General features: G+C 46.3%; 1 protein-coding gene across 2 annotated transcripts in view; it reads right to left on the bottom strand.

Moving 5' to 3' along the window:
- The window catches only part of LOC135521761 (phospholipid-transporting ATPase ID-like), a 57166-nt gene that overhangs the window by 24914 nt on the left and 7941 nt on the right, over positions 1–24311 (bottom strand). For both annotated transcript variants that reach the window (XM_064947470.1, XM_064947469.1), the window contains exons 2-16: positions 17679–17737; positions 17338–17451; positions 13039–13137; positions 12205–12266; positions 9981–10053; positions 9460–9530; positions 9274–9353; positions 6586–6744; positions 6352–6440; positions 5496–5692; positions 4874–4994; positions 4639–4726; positions 1869–1903; positions 1490–1649; positions 1–117 (exon numbers count right to left, since the gene is read on the bottom strand). The exon at positions 1–117 is cut by the window's left edge and continues 72 nt beyond it. In XM_064947470.1, the coding sequence (XP_064803542.1) occupies positions 1–117; positions 1490–1649; positions 1869–1903; positions 4639–4726; positions 4874–4994; positions 5496–5692; positions 6352–6440; positions 6586–6744; positions 9274–9353; positions 9460–9530; positions 9981–10053; positions 12205–12266; positions 13039–13137; positions 17338–17451; positions 17679–17737 (1524 nt within the window). The remainder of the gene's footprint in view (positions 118–1489; positions 1650–1868; positions 1904–4638; positions 4727–4873; positions 4995–5495; positions 5693–6351; positions 6441–6585; positions 6745–9273; positions 9354–9459; positions 9531–9980; positions 10054–12204; positions 12267–13038; positions 13138–17337; positions 17452–17678; positions 17738–24311) is intronic.

A 24311-nucleotide genomic window follows, 5' to 3' on the forward strand; every position in this document is an offset into this window, starting at 1 on the left:
CCAGCTCTGTCACAGTGACAGTACCAGGGGTTCTAGACCGGAACACAAAACCAAAGTTCCTGGCTGCTGTCACCAACGCACCCTCATCTGGAGACTGGGCCTTATACATCAACTCTCCTAGAGGGGGTAGAGTGGGGGAGTCAGAGAGAGAGCAATGTGAGAGAGAGCAATGGGGAAGGGAGAGAGAGAGAGGCGAGAGAGAGTGAGAGAGAGGTGAGAGAGAGAGTGAGAGAGAGGTGAGAGAGAGAGAGAGAGAGAGGTGAGAGAGGGAGAGAGAGAGAAAGAGGTGAGAGAGAGAAAGAGAGAAAGAGGTGAGAGAGGGAGAGAGAGAGAAAGAGATGAGAGAGAGAGAGAGAAAGAGGTGAGAGGGAGAGAGAGAGAGAGAGAAAGAGGTGAGAGAGAGAGAAAGAGGTGAGAGAGGGAGAGAGAGAAAAAGAGGTGAGAGGGAGAGAGGTCAGAGGGAGAGAGAAAGAGGTGAGAGAGGGAGAGAGAGAATACAGTATCTATTAAACACCTTCTATACATGTAGGTGAACACAAAATACAACATGCTTTTAAGATGCACTATGCAAAACCATTCCGCCATTTCATGGTTCGCCGAATTTCAGTTTATGTGACAAAACAAGCAATGCATAGAGTGTAGAGAATCATTGTACCACCGCTTTGAAATATATTTTAAACAACCAAAAATATACACTGAACAAAAATATAAAAGCAACATGTAAAGTCCCATGTTTGATGAGCTGAAATAAAATATCCCATAAATGTTCCATACCCATAAAGAGCTTATTTCTCTCAAATGTTGTGCATCAATTTGTTTACATTCCTGTTAGTGAGAATTTGTCCTTTACCAAGATAATCCATCCACCTGTCACATATCAAGAAGCTGAATAAACAGGGTGATCATTAGACAGGTGCACCTTGTGCTGGGGACAATAAAAGGCCACTCTAAAATGTGCAGTTGTCACACAACACGTCTCAGGTTTTGAGGGAGCAGTTGGCATGATGACTGCAGGAACGTCACCAGAGCTGTTGCCAGAGAATTGAATGTTCATTTCTCTACCATAAGCTGCCTCTAACGTCGTTTCATAATTTGGAAGTACGTCCAACCAGCCACACAACTCCCTCTCCTTCTATTCCTCCCTCTCCTTCTATTCCTCCCTCTCACCCTCCCTCTCCTTCAATTCCTCCCTCTATCCCTCTCTCTCACCCTCCCTCTCCTTCTATTCCTCCCTCTATCCCTCTCTCACCCTCCCTCTCCTTCTATTCCTCCCTCTATCCCTCTCTCTCACCCTCCCTCTCCTTCTATTCCTCCCTCTATCCCTCTCTCTCACCCTCCCTCTCCTTCTATTCCTCCCTCTATCCCTCTCTCTCACCCTCCCTCTCTAATTTGGAAGTACGTCCAACCAGCCACACAACTCCCTCTCCTATTCCTCCCTCTATCCCTCTCTCTCACCCTCCTTCCATCCCTCCCTCCCGCTATCTCTCACCCTCCTTCTTCTCCTCACTCATGACGGTGTGACAGAGGGAAAGCAGCCGGAAGAACTCGTGGCTGTGAAGGTCTCCCAGCTTCACCGACTTCAGCAGACCGTTGTCAAAGTAACAGAAGTCAGGGTCCGCCAGGGGGTTGAAGGAGGTGAAGTCTAGCCTCTGGAAAGAGAGAAGAGGAGAGAGAGAAGAGGAGACAGAGAAGAGGGGAAGAGAGGAAGGAGGACAGGCGTAGTATTCACCGTTAGAAACTATGCTTTGTATTCACCTATGGTCAAATAGCAAAGTGCACAGTGCCAGAGTGATGTCATTGCCACAGAGCAAGCTGAACAGTATGCTGTGTTGTTAGTCATACTGTTAGTCTTACGTTAGCCTGCTCACCTTTGGCTGTGCTCCCAACGGGTCGATAACCTCACCTGACAATAGAACACACTCACACTTAGACTCAGAGTTACCCAGCACCACAAGGACGTCTGCAACATTGACTGGGGGAACAGGACAGTGCTGATTTGATCTGATTTGTGTGTGTATTATTCTATCTGTATTTATTAGTTCCTGCCAAGACAGCAGCTACTCTTCCTGGGGTTTATTATGGATCCCCATTAGTTCCTGCCAAGACAGCAGCTACTCTTCCTGGGGTTTATTATGGATCCCCATTAGTTCCTGCCAAGACAGCAGCTACTCTTCCTGGGGTTTATTATGGATCCCCATTAGTTCCTGCCAAGACAGCAGCTACTCTTCCTGGGGTTTATTATGGATCCCCATTAGTTCCTGCCAAGACAGCAGCTACTCTTCCTGGGGTTTATTATGGATCCCAATTAGTGCCTGCCAAGACAGCATCTACTCTTCCTGGGTTCCAGCAAATATTAAGGCAGTAATATACATTATAATACCATTTTTAAACATTGAAATATATTTAACAACAGATTTCACACCACATTAAGCATGTGCCCTCAGGCCACTACTCTACTACTACACACAATCCAGGTGTACTGTGTGTACTGTGTACATGTGTGTATAGTGTTTAATTTGTGTGTATAGTGTGTATGTTGTGTGTATAGTGTATATGTTGTATGTGTGTGACTCTTTACAGTCCTTGCTGTTCCATAAGGTGTATTTGTATCAGTTTTTCCCCCAATCTGATAGACTGTAGTATATATGTAGTATACCCACCTTAAATCTGATAGACTGTAGTATATATGTAGTATACCCACCTTAAATCTGATAGACTGTAGTATATATGTAGTATACCCACCTTAAATCTGATAGACTGTAGTATACAGTGGGGAGAACAAGTATTTGATACACTGCCGATTTTGCAGGTTTTCCTACTTACAAAGCATGTAGAGGTCTGTAATTTTTTAAATCATAGGTACACTTCAACTGTGAGACACGGAATCTCAAACAAAAATCCAGAAAATCACATTGTATGATTTTTAAGTAATTCATTTGCATTTTATTGCATGACATAAGTATTTGATACATCAGAAAAGCAGAACTTAATATTTGGTACAGAAACCTTTGTTTGCAATTACAGAGATCATACGTTTCCTGTAGTTCTTGACCAGGTTTGCACACACTGTACCAGGGATTTTGGCCCACTCCTCCATACAGACCTTCTCCAGATCCTTCAGGTTTCGGGACTGTCACTGGGCAATACGGACTTTCAGCTCCCTCCAAAGATTTTCTATTGGGTTCAGGTACTGTCACTGGGCAATACGTACTTTCAGCTCCCTCCAAAGATTTTCTAGGTGGGTTTCTCTTGGGTTCAGGTCTGGAGACTGGCTAGGCCACTCCAGGACCTTGAGATGCTTCTTACGGAGCCACTCCTTAGTTGCCCTGGCTGTGTGTTTCGGGTCGTTGTCATGATGGAAGATCCAGCCACGACCCATCTTCAATGCTCTTACTGAGGGAAGGAGGTTGTTGGCCAAGATCTCGCGATACATGGTCCCATCCATCCTCCCCTCAATACGGTGCAGTCGTCCTGTCCCCTTTGCAGAAAAGCATCCCCAAAGAATGATGTTTCCACCTCCATGCATTACGGTTGGGATGGTGTTCTTGGGGTTGTACTCATCCTTCTTCTTCCTCCAAACACAGCGAGTGGAGTTCAGACCAAAAATCTCTATTTTTGTCTCATCAGACCACATGACCTTCTCCCATTCCTCCTCTGGATCATCCAGATGGTCATTGGCAAACTTCAGATGGGCCTGGACATGCGCTGGCTTGAGCAGGGGGACCTTGCGTGCGCTCCAGGGTTTTAATCCATGACGGCGTAGTGTGTTACTAATGGTTTTCTTTGAGACTGTGGTCCCAGCTCTCTTCAGGTCATTGACCAGGTCCTGCCGTGTAGTTCTGGCCTGATCCCTCACCTTCCTCATGATCATTGATGCCCCACGAGGTGAGATCTTGCATGGAGCCCCAGACCGAGGGTGATTGACTATCATCTTGAACTTCTTCCATTTTCTAATAATTGCGCCAACAGTTGTTGCCTTCTCACCAAGCTATTGTCCTGTAGCTCATCCCAGCCTTGTGCAGGTCAACAATTTTATCCCTGATGTCCTTACACAGCTCTCTGGTCTTGGCCATTGTGGAGAGGTTGGAGTCAGGTTGATTGAGTGTGTGGACAGGTTTTTTTTATACAAGAAACAAGTTCAAACAGGTGCAGTTAATACAGGTAATGAGTGAAGAACAGGAGGGATTCTTAAAGAAAAACTAACAGGTTTGTAAGTGCCGGAATTCTTACTGGTTGGTAGGTGATCAAATACTTATGTCATGCAATAAAATGCAAATTAATTACTTAAAAATCATACAATGTGATTTTCTGGATTTTTGTTATAGATTCCGTCGCTCACAGTTGAAGTGTACCTATGATAAAAATTACAGACCTCTACATGCTTTGTAAGTAGGAAAACCTGCTTACAAAACCTCCCCACTGTATATGTAGTACACCCATCTTAAATCTTATAGGCTAGTATATAGTGTAGTGTATAGTAGTATATAGTGTAGTGTATAGTGTCATATATAGTGTAGTATAGAGTGTAGTACATAGTAGTATATAGTGTAGTATATAGTGTAGTATACCCACCTTAAATCAGATAGACTGTAGTATATAGTGTAGTATATCATGTAGTATATCGTGTAGTATACCCACCATAGGCATGTCCATTGATAGAGCACTTGCTGAAGCTCATGATGTTCTGAGTGAGCGTTCCTGTCTTGTCACTGAAGATGTACTCCACCTGTTTCAATGGGGGGGTTATCAAGATACCACAGACATACTGGACCTGCATCCAGACACACCACAGGCTTTAGGCTAACATTCTCCAACACAGAGATACAAGGATCTAGTGTAGATCATCAACAGTAGGGTGCAGGATGTTCCTCACCTGTCCCAGTTCCTCGTTGAGAGTGGTGGTCCTGGCTTCAGCTGCTGTGTTACACTGTGGACAGAACATCTTCCTGTCCCAGTTTATAAAGTAACTATGACCCAGCCTAATCACCTCCACACTGGAGAGGGACAAAGGGAGGGAGGGAGGGAGGGAGGGAGGGAGGGAGGGAGGGAGGGAGGGAGGGAGGGAGGGAGGGAGGGAGGGAGGGAGGGAGGGAGGGAGGGAGGGAGGGAGGGAGAAAAAAATTATGATAATTCAACAGGAAGCCCTCTCTAACTTGTTTTGGATTGCAGATAGATTGCAGCCCACACAACACATACAAAAACACACAACAGACTAACACACAAACACACTAACACATAAAGAAACCAACAAACAACAGCTCTTAGTAAGTCAGCTATCAGTACGGGTGGGTCAGTACCACACACTAACATCAGTCGTGGATTGAAATACTAACTTGTTCCAGAATCCACAGAAAGTAAAGTACTGATGAAGCATCTTGACCGTCACTGTCACTCATCTCCCTTGACTAAAAGGGTCATAGAGGTTTTATTACCTGACATAGAGATGTTATTACCTGACATAGAGGGCTTATAACCTGACATAAAGTATTCCTGACCTGACGTAGAGTGAGATGGGCACCACGGTGTTGAGAATGATGACGTAGGACCAGAAGGAGAGGAAAGCAGAGAACAGGAAGTTGTCTACAGGCAGGTCCCAGGCCAGGTAACTCTGGAACAGAGAACCCACCTCTCTCTCCCACACAGCGTTCCCCACAGCCAGGATCACACCCATACACACCATGAAGCCAAAGATCTGGGACGGGGAGAGAGAGGAGGGAGAGAGGGGGAGAGAAGGGGAGAAAGGGGGAAGAGAGAGGGGGAGAGGGAGGCAGGGGAAGAGGGAGAGAGAAGGGGAGAAAGGGGGAAGAGGGGGAGAGAGAGGGGGAGAGGGAGGGAGAGAAGGGAGAGAGAGAAGGGAGAGGGAGGGAGAGAGGGGAGAGAGGGGGAGAGGGAGGGAGAGAGGGGCGTGAGAAGGGGGAGCGAGAGGGGGGAGAGGGAGGGAGAGAGGGAGGGGGAGAGAGGGGAGAGGGGGCGTGAGAAGGGGAGCGAGAGGGGGAGAGGGAGGGAGAGAGGGAGGGGGAGGGGGAGAGGGGGGGGAGAGGGAGGGAGAGAGGTGAGAGGGAGGGAGGGAGGGAGGGAGGGAGGGAGGGAGGGAGGGAGGGAGGGAGGGAGGGAGGGAGGGAGGGAGGGAGGGAGGGAGGGAGGGAGGGAGGGAGGGAGGGAGGGAGGGAGGGAGAGGGGGTAAAGATTAGGCTAAATGTATGTACTTTATTTTAATTTCAAAATGTCAAGCTAAACTAGAAAAGTAGAGTTTCTGGAGAAACCAGAAGGCCATTTATAGTCTTGTTTTATATTAGAAGTAGATGTGAAACAAGTATGGCCAAACAGAAGGGGAGGTGTGGGGTCTCCTACCCAGAGCACCAGTGTGTTCATGAGGCGGTCGATGCTTGTGCGTTTGAATTTGGTGCGACCACTATTCTGCATCAGCTTGGTGTCTGGGCCTGGTTAGAGAGATATAGAAAGAGGAATTGGTTACACACACACACACACACACACACACACACACACACACACACACACACACACACACACACACACACACACACACACACACACACACACACACACACACACAGAAAGACCAACCTGCAAAGATGACCAGTCCGTAGCAGGTCTCTGTGTTGCGGAGAACACAGCCTCGTAGTAACATGTTGTGGTTGCTCAGGGGGTATTTACAATCTCTCCAGCACAGAAGACCACAGAACCTGTCCAGCTTGTTGTTGGGAGGCTCACAGACCACCTCACCTGTACCGGCAACACACACACACACCTTTATCACACACTTTACAGCTAATACAGGTTTTCAAACACACAATCATCTCACCTAGATACAGTACAGTGTTCTCTCCATCATCATCTCACCTAGATACAGTACAGTGTTCTCTCCATCATCATCTCACCTAGATACAGTACAGTGTTCTCTCCATCATCATCTCACCTAGATACAGTACAGTGTTCTCTCCATCATCATCTCACCTAGATACAGTACAGTGTTCTCTCCATCATCATCTTACCTAGATACAGTACAGTGTTCTCTCCATCATCATCTCACCTAGATACAGTACAGTGTTCTCTCCATCATCATCTCACCTAGATACAGTACAGTGTTCTCTCCATCATCATCTCACCTAGATACAGTACAGTGTTCTCTCCATCATCATCTCACCTAGATACAGTACAGTGTTCTCTCCATCATCATCTCACCTAGATACAGTACAGTGTTCTCTCCATCATCATCTCACCTAGATACAGTACAGTGTTCTCTCCATCATCATCTCACCTAGATACAGTACAGTGTTCTCTCCATCATCATCTCACCTAGATACAGTACAGTGTTCTCTCCATCATCATCTCACCTAGATACAGTACAGTGTTCTCTCCATCATCGTCTCACCTAGATACAGTACAGTGTTCTCTCCATCATCATCTCACCTAGATACAGTACAGTGTTCTCTCCATCATCATCTCACCTAGATACAGTACAGTGTTCTCTCCATCATCATCTCACCTAGATACAGTACAGTGTTCTCTCCATCATCATCTCACCTAGATACAGTACAGTGTTCTCTCCATCATCATCTTACCTAGATACAGTACAGTGTTCTCTCCATTATCATCTCACCTAGATACAGTACAGTGTTCTCTCCATCATCATCTCACCTAGATACAGTACAGTGTTCTCTCCATCATCATCTCACCTAGATACAGTACAGTGTTCTCTCCATCATCATCTCACCTAGATACAGTACAGTGTTCTCTCCATCATTGTCTCACCTAGATACAGTACAGTGTTATTTCCATCATCATCTCACCTAGATACAGTACAGTGTTCTCTCCATCATCAACTCACCTAGATACAGTACAGTGTTCTCTCCATCATCATCTCACCTAGATACAGTACAGTGTTCTCTCCATCATCATCTCACCTAGATACAGTACAGTGTTCTCTCCATCATCATCTCACCTAGATACAGTACAGTGTTCTCTCCATCATCATCTCACCTAGATACAGTACAGTGTTCTCTCCATCATCATCTCACCTAGATACAGTACAGTGTTCTCTCCATCATCATCTCACCTAGATACAGTACAGTGTTCTCTCCATCATCATCTCACCTAGATACAGTACAGTGTTCTCTCCATCATCATCTCACCTAGATACAGTACAGTGTTCTCTCCATCATCATCTCACCTAGATACAGTACAGTGTTCTCTCCATCATCATCTCACCTAGATACAGTACAGTGTTCTCTCCATCATCATCTCACCTAGATACAGTACAGTGTTCTCTCCATCATCGTCTCACCTAGATACAGTACAGTGTTCTCTCCATCATCATCTCACCTAGATACAGTACAGTGTTCTCTCCATCATCATCTCACCTAGATACAGTACAGTGTTCTCTCCATCATCATCTCACCTAGATACAGTACAGTGTTCTCTCCATCATCATCTCACCTAGATACAGTACAGTGTTCTCTCCATCATCATCTCACCTAGATACAGTACAGTGTTCTCTCCATCATCATCTCACCTAGATACAGTACAGTGTTCTCTCCATCATCATCTCACCTAGATACAGTACAGTGTTCTCTCCATCATCATCTCACCTAGATACAGTACAGTGTTCTCTCCATCATCATCTCACCTAGATACAGTACAGTGTTCTCTCCATCATCATCTCACCTAGATACAGTACAGTGTTCTCTCCATCATCATCTCACCTAGATACAGTACAGTGTTCTCTCCATCATCATCTTACCATCCCACCTCAGTAACAGCTTTTAGAAACCACCTCAGCAGCACAACACACTGTTTACTACATCAGCCTCTGCTTCACAAAAATAATGACTACATATTCAACATCACCACAGAGGGCAGAGTTCAGCTGTGTTTCAGACAGTGTTTCAGCCACATTCCATTTTAGGACTATTGAAATAAACTGACTCACTATGGGCGCTGTGCTAGCAAACACGCAGACACACGCAGACACACACACTCACACACACGCACACACACACAGACCAACTTGCTTGCAGTAATGCTTTCTGCTGAGCAGGTGAGGAGAGATGTGTGGGTGAACCATGCTGATGAGGAAAACCAGTGTGTGTCTGTGGGGAATGGAGAGACTGGGGGTGTTAAGCGCTGACAACAGAGGGCGTGTGTGTGTGTGTGATGCTGGGCAGTGTGGGTGCTAAGTGCTTGGTTGCAGAGCGGACCTGCTGACCTCTGATGTGTGAAAGACACAGAGACCAATAGAAAGAGACTTCCTACCATCAAAAGAGGCCAGGCTGTTGGGGTCTCCAAGCTCTGCAGTCACAGACAGAGACTGACGCACCTTCATATTGGTCTCCCTGCACAAACACAACACACACACTGCATATGAACTCACAAACCATCACTGAGCATCACTGTGTTGCGCTTTATTGGACTGTGCTGTGTGTTATGGTGTGTTCTTACCCATCTAGCTCTGCGGTCTCGATGTAACAGAGGCTATGAGGTTCACTACTGGACAGTAAGAGAAGGTCAGCCTGAAGAGAAACATCAGCTAGCATTAGCATCCGCTTACACACTAGCATTTCTGATAATACCACTCTGTTCCTTCTAGCATGGCCATCTAACAAGGCTAACACATTCCAGAAACTCTGGCTAGCATGCTACTAGTACAGTACATTGAAGGTTAACCTTAGTGTAGAGATTGTTTGGCTGAAATATGAGAGTGCTGTGTGTTACATCGCCTTTATGGAAGCCTTTAAAACCACCATGAATGAATCTCAATACCGGTAAGTGCTTGTATATATATCAAACCATTGCACTGCACCATAAAAACCGTGTTATGACAGAGTACATTACAACAGTTGTAAATTAATCATGACCAGTGTGTGTGTGTGTGTGTGTGTGTGTGTGTGTGTGTGTGTGTGTGTGTGTGTGTGTGTGTGTGTGTGATACATTATGTTGATGATTGAATGACATACACTTACTGCCACAAACTGGTTATTCTCCAGTTTAATGATATCACCCACTCTTACATTCATCCACTTCTCCTTCTGAAGACTGAGAGAGAGAAATGAGGGAAGGAGAGAGAAAGAGAGGGAGGGAGAGAAGGAGGGAGGGAGGGTGAGAGAGGGAGAGAGAGAGAGAGAAGGAGGGATGGAGGGAGGGTGAGAGAGAGGGATAGAGAGAGAGAGAGAAGGAGGGAGGGTGAGAGAGAGGAGGGAGGGTGAGAGAGAGGGAGAGAGGAGAGAGAGAGAGAGAGAGAGAGGAGGGAGGGAGAGGGAGACAGAGAGGGAGGTAGGTAGGTAGGTAGGTAGGTAGAAAGAGGAACTAAATTATAAATAGAAACAGCTAACGATGTGTAGATAAATGTCTGTATTGATGAGTGTAGACTGGACTAGCTGAATGGCTTTATTGCTGAGTGAGGACTGTACTAGATGACTGTCTGTATTGCTGAGTGTAGAATGGACTCGATGACTGTCTGTATTGCTGATTAGAGACTGGACAAAATGAATGTCTGTATTGCTGAGTGTAGACTGGACTAGATGAATGGCTGTATTGCTGAGTGTAAACTGGACTAGATGACTGTCTGTATTGCTGAGGGTAGACTGGACTAGATAACTGTCTTTACTAATGAGTGTAAACTGGACTAGATGACTGTCTGTATTGCTGATTGTAGACTGGACTAGATCTCTGTCTGTATTGCTGGGTGTAGACTGGACTAGATGCCTGTCTGTATTGCTGAGTGTATACTGGACTAGATGCCTGACTGTATTGCTGGGTGTAGACTGGACTAGATGACTGTCTGTATTGCTGACTGTAGACTGGACTACATAACTGTCTGTATTAATGAGTGTAGACTGGACTAGATGACTGTCTGTATTTCTGAGTGTAGACTGTACTAGATGAATGTCTGTATTAATGATTGTAGACTGGACTAGATGTCTGTCTTCATTGCTGATTGTAGACTGGATTATAGGACTGTCTGTATTTCTGAGTGTAGACTGTACTAGATGAATGTCTGTATTGCTGAGTGTAGATTGGACTAGATGACTGTCTGTATTGCTGAGTGTGGACTGGACTAGGTGAAAATCTGTATTGCTGAGTGTTCACTGGACGAGAAGACTTTCTGTATTGCTGAGTGTAGACTACACTAGATGAATGTCTGTATTGCTGATTGTAGACTGGACTAGATAACTGTCTGTATTGCTAATTGTAGACTGGACTAGATGACTGCCTGTATTGCTAACTGTATACTCAACAAGATAACTGTCTGTACTAATGAGTGTAGACTGGACTAGATGACTGTCTGTATTGCTGAGGGTAGACTGGACTAGATGTATGTCTGTATTGCTGAGTGTAGACTGGACTAGATGCCTGTCTGTATTAAAGAGTGTAGACTGGACTAGATGCCTTTCTGTATTGCTGATTAGAGATTGGACTAGATGAATGTCTGTATTGCTGAGTGTAGACTGGACTAGATAACTGTCTGTATTAATGAGTGTAGAATGGACTAGATGACTGTCTGTATTGCTGATTGTAGACAGGACTCGATGACTGTCTGTATTAATGAGTGTAGAATGGACTAGATGACTGTCTGTATTAATGAGTGTAGACTGGAGTAGATGAATGTAATATTTCTGAATGTAGACTGGACTAGATGCCTGTCTGTATTGCTGATTGTAGACAGGACTAGATGAATGTGTCTATGAATGAGTGTAGACTGGACTAGATGACTGTCTTTATTGCTGAGTGTAGACAGGACTAGATGAATGTATGTATTTCTGAGCGTAGACTGGACTAGATAACTGTCTGTATTATTGATTGTAGACTGGACTAGATGTATGTCTTTATTGCTGAGTGTCGACTGGACGAGATGAATGGCTGTATTGCTGAGTGAGGACTAGACTAGATGACTGTCTGTACTGCTGAGTGTAGACTGGACTAGATGACTGTCTGTATTGCTCAGTGTAGACTGGACTAGATGCCTGTCTGTACTAATGAGTGTAAACTGGACGAGATGACTGTCTGTATTGCTGAGTGTAGACTGGACTAGATGAATGGCTGTATTGCTGAGTGTAGACTGGAGTAGATGACTGTCTGTATTGCTGAGTGTAGACTCGACCAGATGAATGGCTGTATTGCTGAGTGTAGACTGGACTAGAAGACTGTCTGTATTGCTGAGTGTAGACTGGACTAGAGGAGACTTACGAGCCGTGGAATACGACCTGAGACTGCCGGTTGTTCACCTGGTTGTCACTCTTGTGACGGAACTAAAGGAGACAAGAATTTACATGTTTTTCTCTCCAAATATTATGTGTTTTGAATAGTGTAAGTTAGGACTGGTACAATTATCAACCAACAATTACGGACAAAAACTTCTAATTAATAGTCATGATCTGCACATCTTAAGACATTTATTTTAGGCGACAAGGCATTCAACTTTATATTCAACTAGATACAGTTCACCCAATAGCAATTTTTCATTTTACATGGGTAAAGTTGGTAATCATTTTACATGAAGTGGGTAAAGCTGGTAATCATTTTACATGAAGTGGGTAAAGTTGGTAATCATTTTACATGAAGTGGGTACAGTTGGTAATCATTTTACATGAAGTGGGTAAAGTTGGTAATCATTTTACATGAAGTGGATAAAGTTGGTAATCATTTTACATGAAGTGGGTAAAGTTGGTAATCATTTTACAAGAAGTGGGTAAAGTTGGTTATCATTTTACGATCAGAAAGGCAGTCGGGAGAAGCTTCATTTTCCAAAGTTACAAACGGTCAGGGGTTTCACCAAAGCTGTGTTGTAATCATTGTAATCATTGTGTTGTGTTGTGTCGTCACAGCACATTTTACAGACGCATTATGATGCATTACAAGCTCTAAAGATTATTCAACCACAATTACAATTATAATAATAACCATTTCCATTTGCATGACAATTAATTGTTACCCCAAATTACATAATCGTCACAGCCCGTGTGTGTGTGTGTGTGTGTGTGTGTGTGTGTGTGTGTGTGTGTGTGTGTGACAGACACTCACATAGTCGTCAGTGGCATCCTTTACTGCAGTGATGCTGAGCACCAGGACTAAAGGCACTATCGTGGTGAACCAGGAGAGAGACGAGATCTGAGGAATCAACTGAGAGAGAGAGAGAGAGAGAGAGAGAGAGGGAGGGAGGGAAGGAGGGAGAAAGAGAGGAGAGAGAGAGGAGGGAGGAAGGGGAGAGAAAGAGAGGTGAGCGAGAGGAGGGAGGAAGGGGAGAGAAAGAGAGGAGAGTGAGAGGAGGGAGGAAGGGGAGAGACAGAGAGGAGAGCGAGAGGAGGGAGGAAAGGGAGAGAAAGAGAGGAGAGAGAGAGGAGGGAGGAAGGGGGAGAGAAAGAGAGGAGAGCGAGAGGACAAGTGAGGAAGGGGAGAGAAAGAGAGGAGAGTGAGAGGAGGGAGGAAGGGGAGAGACAGAGAGGAGAGTGAGAGGAGGGAGGAAGGGGAGAGAAAGAGAGGAGAGAGAGAGGAGGGAGGAAGGGGAGAGAAAGAGAGGAGAGCGAGAGGAGTGAGGAAGGGGAGAGAAAGAGAGGAGAGTGAGAGGAGGGAGGAAGGGGAGAGACAGAGAGGAGAGTGAGAGGAGTGAGGAAGGGGAGAGAAAGAGAGGAGAGTGAGAGGAGGGAGGAAGGGGAGAGACAGAGAGGAGAGTGAGAGGAGGGAGGAAGGGGAGAGAAAGAGAGGAGAGAGAGAGGAGGGAGGAAGGGGAGAGAAAGAGAGGAGAGTGGGATGGGAGGTAAAACAAAGAAAGAGAAGAAAGCAGTCTCTATGATGTACCTGCTGTGCCCTTCAGTGTGGTGAAAACTGATAGCCTCTCTTTCTCCCCTCCCCGCTCATCTCCACCACACCCCCCTTTACAGCATCCCTGTCTTCACTTCCTCTCCCTCCATTGCTTTATCCCCGTCTCTCTCTGCCTTCCCCTTATCTTCACTTCCTCTCCCCATACCTCCACTTCCTCTCCTTCCATTGCTTTATCCCCATCTCTCTCTGCCCTCCCCTTATCTTCACTTCCTCTCCCCATACCTCCACTTCCTCTCCTTCCATTGCTTTATCCCCGTCTCTCTCTGCCCTCCCCTTATCTTCACTTCCTCTCCCTCCATTGCTGTATCCCCATCTCTCTCTGCCCTCCCCTTATCTTCACTTCCTCTCCCTCCATTGCTGTATCCCCGTCTCTCTCTGCCCTCCCCTTATCTTCACTTCCTCTCCTTCCATTGCTTTATCCCCATCTCTCTCTGCCCTCCCCTTATCTTCACTTCCTCTCCCTCCATTGCTGTATCCCCGTCTCTCTCTGCCCTCCCCTTATCTTCACTTCCTCTCCCTCCATTGCTGTATCCCCGTCTCTCTCTGCCCTCCCCTTATCTTCACTTCCTCTCCTTCCATTGCTTTATCCCCATCTCTCTCTGCCCTCCCCTTATCTTCACTTCCTCTCCCTCCATTGCTTTATCCCCGTCTCTCTCTGCCCTCCCCTTATCTTCACTTCCTCTCCCCATACCTCCACTTCCTCTCCTTCCATTGCTTTATCCCCGTCTCTCTCTGCCCTCCCCTTATCTTCACTTCCTCTCCCCATACCTCCACTTCCTCTCCTTCCATTGCTTTATCCCCATCTCTCTCTGCCCTCCACTTATCTTCACTTCCTCTCCCTCCATTGCTGTATCCCTGTCTCTCTCTGCCCTCCCCTTATCTCCACTTCCTCTCCCCATATCTCCACTTCCTCTCCCCATACCTCCACTTCCTCTCCCCATACCTCCACTTCCTCTCCCCATACCTCCACTTCCTCTCCCCATACCTCCACTTCCTCTCCCCATACCTCCACTTCCTCTCCCCATACCTCCACTTCCTCTCCCCATACCTCCACTTCCTCTCCTTCCATTGCTTTATCCCCGTCTCTGTCTGCCCTCCCCTTATCTCCACTTCCTCTCCCCATACCTCCACTTCCTCTCCCCATACCTCCACTTCCTCTCCTTCCATTGCTTTATCCCCATCTCTCTCTGCCCTCCCCTTATCTCCACTTCCTCTCCCCATATCTCCACTTCCTCTCCCCATACCTCCACTTCCTCTCCCCATACCTCCACTTCCTCTCCCCATACCTCCACTTCCTCTCCCCATACCTCCACTTCCTCTCCTTCCATTGCTTTATCCCCGTCTCTCTCTGCCCTCCCCTTATCTTCACTTCCTCTCCTTCCATTGCTTTATCCCCATCTCTCTCTGCCCTCCCCTTATCTTCACTTCCTCTCCCTCCATTGCTTTATCCCCGTCTCTCTCTGCCGTCCCCTTATCTTCACTTCCTCTCCCCATACCTCCACTTCCTCTCCTTCCATTGCTTTATCCCCGTCTCTCTCTGCCCTCCCCTTATCTTCACTTCCTCTCCCCATACCTCCACTTCCTCTCCTTCCATTGCTTTATCCCCATCTCTCTCTGCCCTCCACTTATCTTCACTTCCTCTCCCTCCATTGCTGTATCCCCGTCTCTCTCTGCCCTCCCCTTATCTCCACTTCCTCTCCCCATATCTCCACTTCCTCTCCCCATACCTCCACTTCCTCTCCCCATACCTCCACTTCCTCTCCCCATACCTCCACTTCCTCTCCCCATACCTCCACTTCCTCTCCCCATACCTCCACTTCCTCTCCCCATACCTCCACTTCCTCTCCCCATACCTCCACTTCCTCTCCCCATACCTCCACTTCCTCTCCTTCCATTGCTTTATCCCCGTCTCTGTCTGCCCTCCCCTTATCTCCACTTCCTCTCCCCATACCTCCACTTCCTCTCCCCATACCTCCACTTCCTCTCCTTCCATTGCTTTATCCCCGTCTCTCTGCCCTCCCTTTATCTCCACTTCCTCTCCCCATACCTCCACTTCCTCTCCCCATACCTCCACTTCCTCTCCTTCCATTGCTTTATCCCCATCTCTCTCTGCCCTCCCCTTATCTCCACTTCCTCTCCCCATATCTCCACTTCCTCTCCCCATACCTCCACTTCCTCTCCCCATACCTCCACTTCCTCTCCCCATACCTCCACTTCCTCTCCCCATACCTCCACTTCCTCTCCCCATACCTCCACTTCCTCTCCCCATACCTCCACTTCCTCTCCCCATACCTCCACTTCCTCTCCCCATACCTCCACTTCCTCTCCCCATACCTCCACTTCCTCTCCCCATACCTCCACTTCCTCTCCTTCCATTGCTTTATCCCCGTCTCTGTCTGCCCTCCCCTTATCTCCACTTCCTCTCCCCATACCTCCACTTCCTCTCCCCATACCTCCACTTCCTCTCCTTCCATTGCTTTATCCCCGTCTCTCTGCCCTCCCCTTATCTCCACTTCCTCTCCCCATACCTCCACTTCCTCTCCCCATACCTCCACTTCCTCTCCTTCCAATGCTTTATCCCCGTCTCTCTCTGCCCTCCCCTTATCTCCACTTCCTCTCCCCATACCTCCACTTCCTCTCCCTCCATTGCTTTATCCCCGTCTCTCTCTGCCCTCCCCTTATCTCCACTTCCTCTCCCCATACCTCCACTTCCTCTCCCCATACCTCCACTTCCTCCATTGCTTTATCTCCCGTCTCTCTCTGCCCTCCCCATACCTCCACTTCCTCTCCCTCCATTGCTTTATCTCCCGCCTCTCTCTGCCCTCCCCATACCTCCACTTCCTCTCCCTCCATTGCTTTATCCCCGTCTCTCTCTGCCCTCCCCTTATCTCCACTTCCTCTCCCCATACCTCCACTTCCTCTCCCCATACCTCCACTTCCTCTCCCCATACCTCCACTTCCTCTCCCTCCATTGCTTTATCTCCCGTCTCTCTCTGCCCTCCCCATACCTCCACTTCCTCTCCCTCCATTGCTTTATCCCCGTCTCTCTCTGCCTTCCCCTTATCTCCACTTCCTCTCCCCATACCTCCACTTCCTCTCCCTCCATTGCTTTATCTCCCGTCTCTCTCTGCCCTCCCCATACCTCCACTTCCTCTCCCCATACCTCCATTCCTCTCCCCATACCTCCACTTCCTCTCCCTCCATTGCTTTACCCCCGTCTCTCTCTGCCCTTCCCTTATCTCCACTTCCTCTCCCCATACCTCCACTTCCTCTCCCTCCATTGCTTTATCTCCTGTCTCTCTCTGCCCTCCCCATACCTCCACTTCCTCTCCCCATACCTCCACTTCCTCTCCCTCCATTGCTTTATCCCCGTCTCTCTCTGCCCTTCCCTTATCTCCACTTCCTCTCCCCATACCTCCCCTTCCTCTCCCTCCATTGCTTTATCCCCGTCTCTCTCTGCCCTCCCCATACCTCCACTTCCTCTCCCTGCTTCTATCTTACCTGCAGTATGAGCAGAAAGAGGAAGTAGGTGTTGGCCACTTCCTGGAACTGTTCAAACAGGTTGACGGGCAGAAAGGTGATGACGTTGTACTTAGACGTCACAATACAGTTACTCTGAGAGAGACAGAGAGCGAGAGAGAGATAAAGAGAAATAAAGAGAGATAAAGAGAGATAAAGAGAAAAAGAAAAGGGGGAATAGAGGAAGGTATGTTCTAAATGTGAAATACTAATTACTACAAAAATAGAAAATGTTGGTCTATTATTAGTCATGTAATGTACTTAAACATAAATACACATATATAATCATGTACGCACACAAACACACAAACTATCTCTCTTACCGCATACTGAAACTTCTCGTTGTATTCTCTGTCATTGGCCCGGACCCTCCTCTCCTCCTCTGGTGAAACACACACAACACAACTGTGAGACAGACAACACATAACTTTGAATAACACAACTCTGAAACATCTTAACCAAAAATATTTTTGGGATAACACACAGATTCCCTGCCAGGGACCTTGCCTTTGTGTGTGTGTTTATAAGAGGGTGATTATCCCAGGCCAAGTCCCAGGCCGAGTCAATATCACTAATTCATCAATACAGATGTTCGATGTTAATTTGATCCCTCTGTTGTCACAGGACATTTTCCAGTGCAGCAGGAAAAGCACATTTTCAGTGTATTCAAGGTTTAAAAAGGCTTCTAAATGTTGTAATTTCCACTTTAAAATGTCAGACTCAACAAAAAATGTATCAACCTCTACAAAACTGTCCATTAATTATAATCCACATAATAATTCACAGTTCCTGTTGCTGCAGGATTATTGTCCTGCTGTGAGAAACTGGTCAGATTAGCATAGAACATCTGTAACTACAGTCTGTGTTGGACAGAAAAAGAGAGATGGAGAGAGGTTGATTTATCTAATTTACAAATACAGTACAACCAAATCAATATAGAGCTACACACACACACACACACACACACACACACACACACACACACACACACACACACACACACACACACACACACACACACACACACACACACACACACACACACACACACACACTGGCAGGTCAATCATGTTGTAAGAGGAATTAGCTCTGTTTGTCTGGTGCTTCTGAACATGAACAACCCAACAGGCTCAGACCAGACACAGTTAACCCACCCCTGGAGGGTGTGTGCGATCCCTGCGTCACTAAGGGAATAAACAGGCCATGACTCTGTAGAGGTCAGCTGAGGTGAATGAATACCTTGAGTTTTTTAAATAAAAAAGTTAATCAAATTAATTTCACCTTTATTTAACCAGGAAGGCCAGTTGATAACAAGTTCTCATTTACAACCGTAACCTGGCCAAGATAAAGCAAAGCAGTGCGACACAAACAACAACACAGAGTTACAAGGTGAGATGAATGTATACCTTGAGGTAAATGTATACCTTGAGGTGAGGTGAATGTATATGTTGAGGTGAATGTATATGTTGAGGTAAATGTATACTTTGAGGTGAGGTGAATGTATATGTTGAGGTGAATGTATACTTTGAGGTGAGGTGAATGTATATGTTGAGGTGAATGTATATGTTGAGGTGAATGTATACTTTGAGGTGAGGTGAATGTATATGTTGAGGTGAATGTATATGTTGAGGTAAATGTATACTTTGAGGTGAGGTGAATGTATATGTTGAGGTGAATGTATACTTTGAGGTGAGGTGAATGTATATGTTGAGGTGAATGTATATGTTGAGGTGAATCTACATGTTGAGGTGAATGTATACTTTGAGGTGAGGTGAATGTATATGTTGAGGTGAATGTATACTTTGAGGTGAGGTGAATGTATATGTTGAGGTGAATGTATATGTTGAGGTGAATGTATACTTTGAGGTGAGGTGAATGTATATGTTGAGGTGAATGTATATGTTGAGGTAAATGTATACTTTGAGGTGAGGTGAATGTATATGTTGAGGTGAATCTATATGTTGAGGTGAATGTATACTTTGAGGTGAGGTGAATGTATATGTTGAGGTGAATGTATATGTTGAGGTGAATCTACATGTTGAGGTGAATGTATACTTTGAGGTGAGGTGAATGTATATGTTGAGGTGAATGTATATGTTGAGGTGAATCTACATGTTGAAGTGAGGTATATGTATACTTTGAGGTGAGGTGAATGTATACGTTGAGGTGGATTTATACGTTGAGGTGAATGTATACGCTGAGGTGAGGTGAATGTATACGCTGAGGTGAGGTGAATGTATACGTTGAGGTGAGGTGAATGTATACGCTGAGGTGAGGTGAATGTATACGCTGAGGTGAGGTGAATGTATACGTTGAGGTGAGGTGAATGTATACGTTGAGGTGAATGTATATGTTGAGGTGAATTTATACGTTGAGGTGAATTTATACGTTGAGGTGAGGTGAATGTATACGTTGAGGTGAAGTGTACGTTGAAGTGAATGTATACCTTGAAGTGAGGTGAATGTGTATGTTGAGTTGAGGTGAATGTGTATGTTGAGGTGAATGTGTACATTGAGGTGAGGTGAATGTGTACGTACGTTGAGGTTTATACGTTAATGAGCATCAGACCTTAATTTTGAAGGCTGTAGTTTGAGTCAGTCTCTCTCTCCCCCTCTCTCTCTCTCTCTCCCTCTCTCTTTCTCTCTCTCTCCCTCTCTCTCTCTCTTTCTCACTCACTTTCTCTCTCTCTCTCCCTCTCTCTCTTTCTCCCTCTCTCACTCACTTTCTCTCTCTCTTTCTCTCTTTCTGGCTCTCCCTCTCTCTCTCTCTCTTTCTCTCTCTCTCTAAGATGCTAAAAGCTCCAGCTCTCCAGCCACTCAAACTCCTCCCTCCATCCCTCACTCTAAATATTAAGAGACTAACTCCCTTCCCCTTAGCAACAGTTCTTTCTTTCTTTCTCTCTTTTTTTCTTTCTTTCTTTCCTTCTCTCTCTCTCTCACTCCCCTTCTCTTTCTTTCTTTCTTTCTTTCTCTCTTTCTCTCTTTCTCTCTTCTCTCTCTCTCTCTCTCTCTCTCTCTCTCTCTATGTTAAAGGCTTTTTGTGCTGAATGATGCAGTGCATGTTTTGGAGAAACCCTCACTGCCTCCTTCTCTCCTCTAATATTGATGAGAGCTTTAAAAATTAAATGACTGCTGTTCACCCAGAGTAGAGCACACACACACACACACATGCACACACCACACAAACACACAGTCACAGGTAGGTCAGTCAAACACGGACCCTGTCCTGTTTCAGAGGAATCAGAAAAAAGCATACAGTACACACACAGTCACACACCTGCTAACTTCCTTCCTGTTTGTCTCTGTCAGCAGACCAGTCTATAACCAGCCCCTCAACCACACACACACCAGTGGTTTCCTGTGCAGCAGCATGCATGTCAGTCCCTCTAGTCTCATCTTCCTGAGGAATAGCCTTGTTCAGCACTGTCTGACCTACCAAAACACACAGCCCCATCTGACCTACCAAAACACACAGTCCTGCCTGACCTACCAAAATACACAGCCCTGTCTGACCTACTAAAACACACTGTCCTGTCTGACCTACCAAGACACACAGTCCTGTCTGATCTACCAAAACACACAGTCCTTTCTAACCTACCAAAACACACAGTCCTGTCTAATCTACCAAAACACACAGTCCTGTCTGACCTACCAAAACACACAGCCCCATCTGACCTACCAAAACACACAGCCCCATCTGACCTACCAAAACACACAGCCCCATCTGAGATACCAAAACACACAGTCCTGTCTGACCTACCAAAACACACAGCCCCATCTAACCTACCGAAACACACAGTCCTGTCTGACCTATCAAAACACACAGTCCCGTCTGACCTACCAAGACACACAGCCCCATCTGAACTACCAAAACACACAGCCCCATCTGAACTACCAAAACACACAGCCCCATCTGAGATACCAAAACACACAGTCATGTCTGACCTACCAAAACACACAGTCCTGTCTGACCTACCAAAACACACAGCCCCATCTGACCAACCAAAACACATAGTCCCATCTGACCTACCAAAACACACAGCCCCATCTGACCTACCAAATCACATAGCCCCATCTGACCTACCAAAACACACAGTCCCATCTGAACTACCAAAACACACAGTCCTGTCTGATCTACCAAAACACACAGCCCCATCTGACCTACCGAAACACACAGTCCTGTCTGACCTACCGAAACACACAGTCCTGTCTGAACTATCAAAACACACAGCCCCATTTGACCTACCAAAACACACAGTCCCATCTAACCTACCAGAACACACAGACCCATCTGACCTACCAAAACACACAGACCCATCTGACCTACCAACAAACACAGTCCTGTCTGACCTACCAAAACACACAGCCCCATCTGACCTACAGAAACACACAGTCCTGTCTGACCTACTAAAACACACTGTCCTGTCTGATCTACCAAAACACACAGTCCTTTCTAACCTACCAAAACACACAGTCCCATCTGAACTACCAAAACACACAGTCCTGTCTGACCTACCAAAACACACAGCCCCATCTGACCTACCAAAACACACAGTCCTGTCGGACCTACTAAAACACACAGTCCTCTCTGACCTACTAAAACACACTGTCCTGTCTGACCTACCAAAACACACAGCCCCATCTGACCTACAGAAACACACAGTCCTGTCTGACCTACTAAAACACACTGTCCTGTCTGATCTACCAAAACACACAGTCCTTTCTAACCTACCAAAACACACAGTCCTGTCTGATCTACCAAAACACACAGTCCTGTCTAATCTACCAAAACACACAGCCCCATCTGACCTACCAAAACACACAGCCCCATCTGAGATACCAAAACACACAGTCACATCTGACCTACCAAAACACACAGTCACGTCTGACCTACCAAAACACACAGTCCTGTCTGACCTACCAAAACACACAGCCCCGTCTGACCTACCAAAACACACAGCCCCATCTAACCTACCGAAACACACAGTCCTGTCTGACCTATCAAAACACACAGTCCCGTCTGACCTACCAAGACACACAGCCCCATCTGAACTACCAAAACACACAGCCCCATCTGAACTACCAAAACACACAGCCCCATCTGAGATACCAAAACACACAGTCACGTCTGACCTACCAAAACACACAGTCCTGTCTGACCTACCAAAACACACAGCCCCATCTGACCAACCAAAACACATAGTCCCATCTGACCTACCAAAACACACAGCCCCATCTGACCTACCAAATCACATAGCCCCATCTGACCTACCAAAACACACAGTCCCATCTGAACTACCAAAACACACAGTCCTGTCTGACCTACCAAAACACACAGCCCCATCTGACCTACCAAAACACACAGTCCTGTCGGACCTACTAAAACACACAGTCCTCTCTGACCTACTAAAACACACTGTCCTGTCTGACCTACCAAAACACACAGCCCCATCTGACCTACCAAAACACACAGTCCTGTCTGACCTACCAAAATACACAGCCCTGTCTGACCTACCAAAACACACAGCCCCATCTGAGATACCAAAACACACAGTCCCGTCTGACCTACCAAAACAAACAGTCCCTTCTGACCTACCAAAACACACAGCCCCATCTGACCCACCAAAACACACAGTCCTGTCTGACCTACTAAAACACACTGTCCTGTCTGATCTACCAAAACACACAGTCCTGTCTAATCTACCAAAACACACAGTCCTGTCTAATCTACCAAAACACACAGCCCCATCTGACCTACCAAAACACACCGTCCCTTCTGACCTACCAAAACACACAGTCCCGTCTGACCTACCAAAACACACAGCCCCATCTGAGATACCAAAACACACAGTCACGTCTGACCTACCAAAACACACAGTCCCTTCTGACCTACCAAAACACACAGTCCCGTCTGACCTACCAAAACACACAGCCCCATCTGACCTACCAAAACACACCGTCCCTTCTGACCTACCGAAACACACAGTCCTGTCTGAACTATCAAAACACACAGCCCCATCTGACCTACCAAAACACACAGTCCCATCTACCCTACCAAAACACACAGCCCCATCTGACCTACCAAAACACACAGACCCATCTGACCTACCAACAAACTCAGTCCTGTCTGACCTACCAAAATACACAGCCCTGTCTGACCTACTAAAACACACTGTCCTGTCTGACCTACCAAAACACACAGCCCCATCTGACCTACCAAAACACAGTCCTGTCGGACCTACTAAAACACACAGTCCTGTCTGACCTACTAAAACACACTGTCCTGTCTGACCTACTAAAACACACTGTCCTGTCTGACCTACCAAGACACACAGTCCTGTCTGATCTACCAAAACACACAGTCCTGTCTAATCTACCAAAACACACAGTCTTGTCTAATCTACCAAAACACTGTCACGAACCGGCTCAAAGCCCGTAACAAAGGGAGACAACGTGGAGATAAGGAGTAACAAAATATATATTTATTAACCAAAGCAACTAAGGAAAATATACAATGGTGTGTGTAATCAGTAATCAGTAGTGTAAGTGAGTGTTTTGCATGCATGAATGTGATAATGCAGGGTGTTGAAAGGTGCCAATGCAAACAAACAAAAAGCCACCAAGAACCACAACATAATCTACAATGGTGTCTGCATGGAGAGAGTCTCTTCCATGAATGTGGAAGAGGTCTATTTATCCTGGGACACACCTGGCCCAGGTGTTTCCCATGTAGCTGACGACCCTCCCCAACTCCGCCCACCGGCATCCTAATAAGGAAACAAGAACAAAGACAGAATACGGCAGACAGAGTGGGAGGGTCGTCACAACACACAGCCCCATCTGACCTACCAAAACACACAGCCCCATCTGAGATACCAAAACACACAGTCCCGTCTGACCTACCAAAACACACAGTCCCTTCTGACCTACCAAAACACACAGTCCTGTCTGACCTAC

This window comes from Oncorhynchus masou, chromosome 30 (genome assembly GCF_036934945.1).
Source record: "Oncorhynchus masou masou isolate Uvic2021 chromosome 30, UVic_Omas_1.1, whole genome shotgun sequence".
Classification (NCBI taxonomy): domain Eukaryota; kingdom Metazoa; phylum Chordata; class Actinopteri; order Salmoniformes; family Salmonidae; genus Oncorhynchus; species Oncorhynchus masou.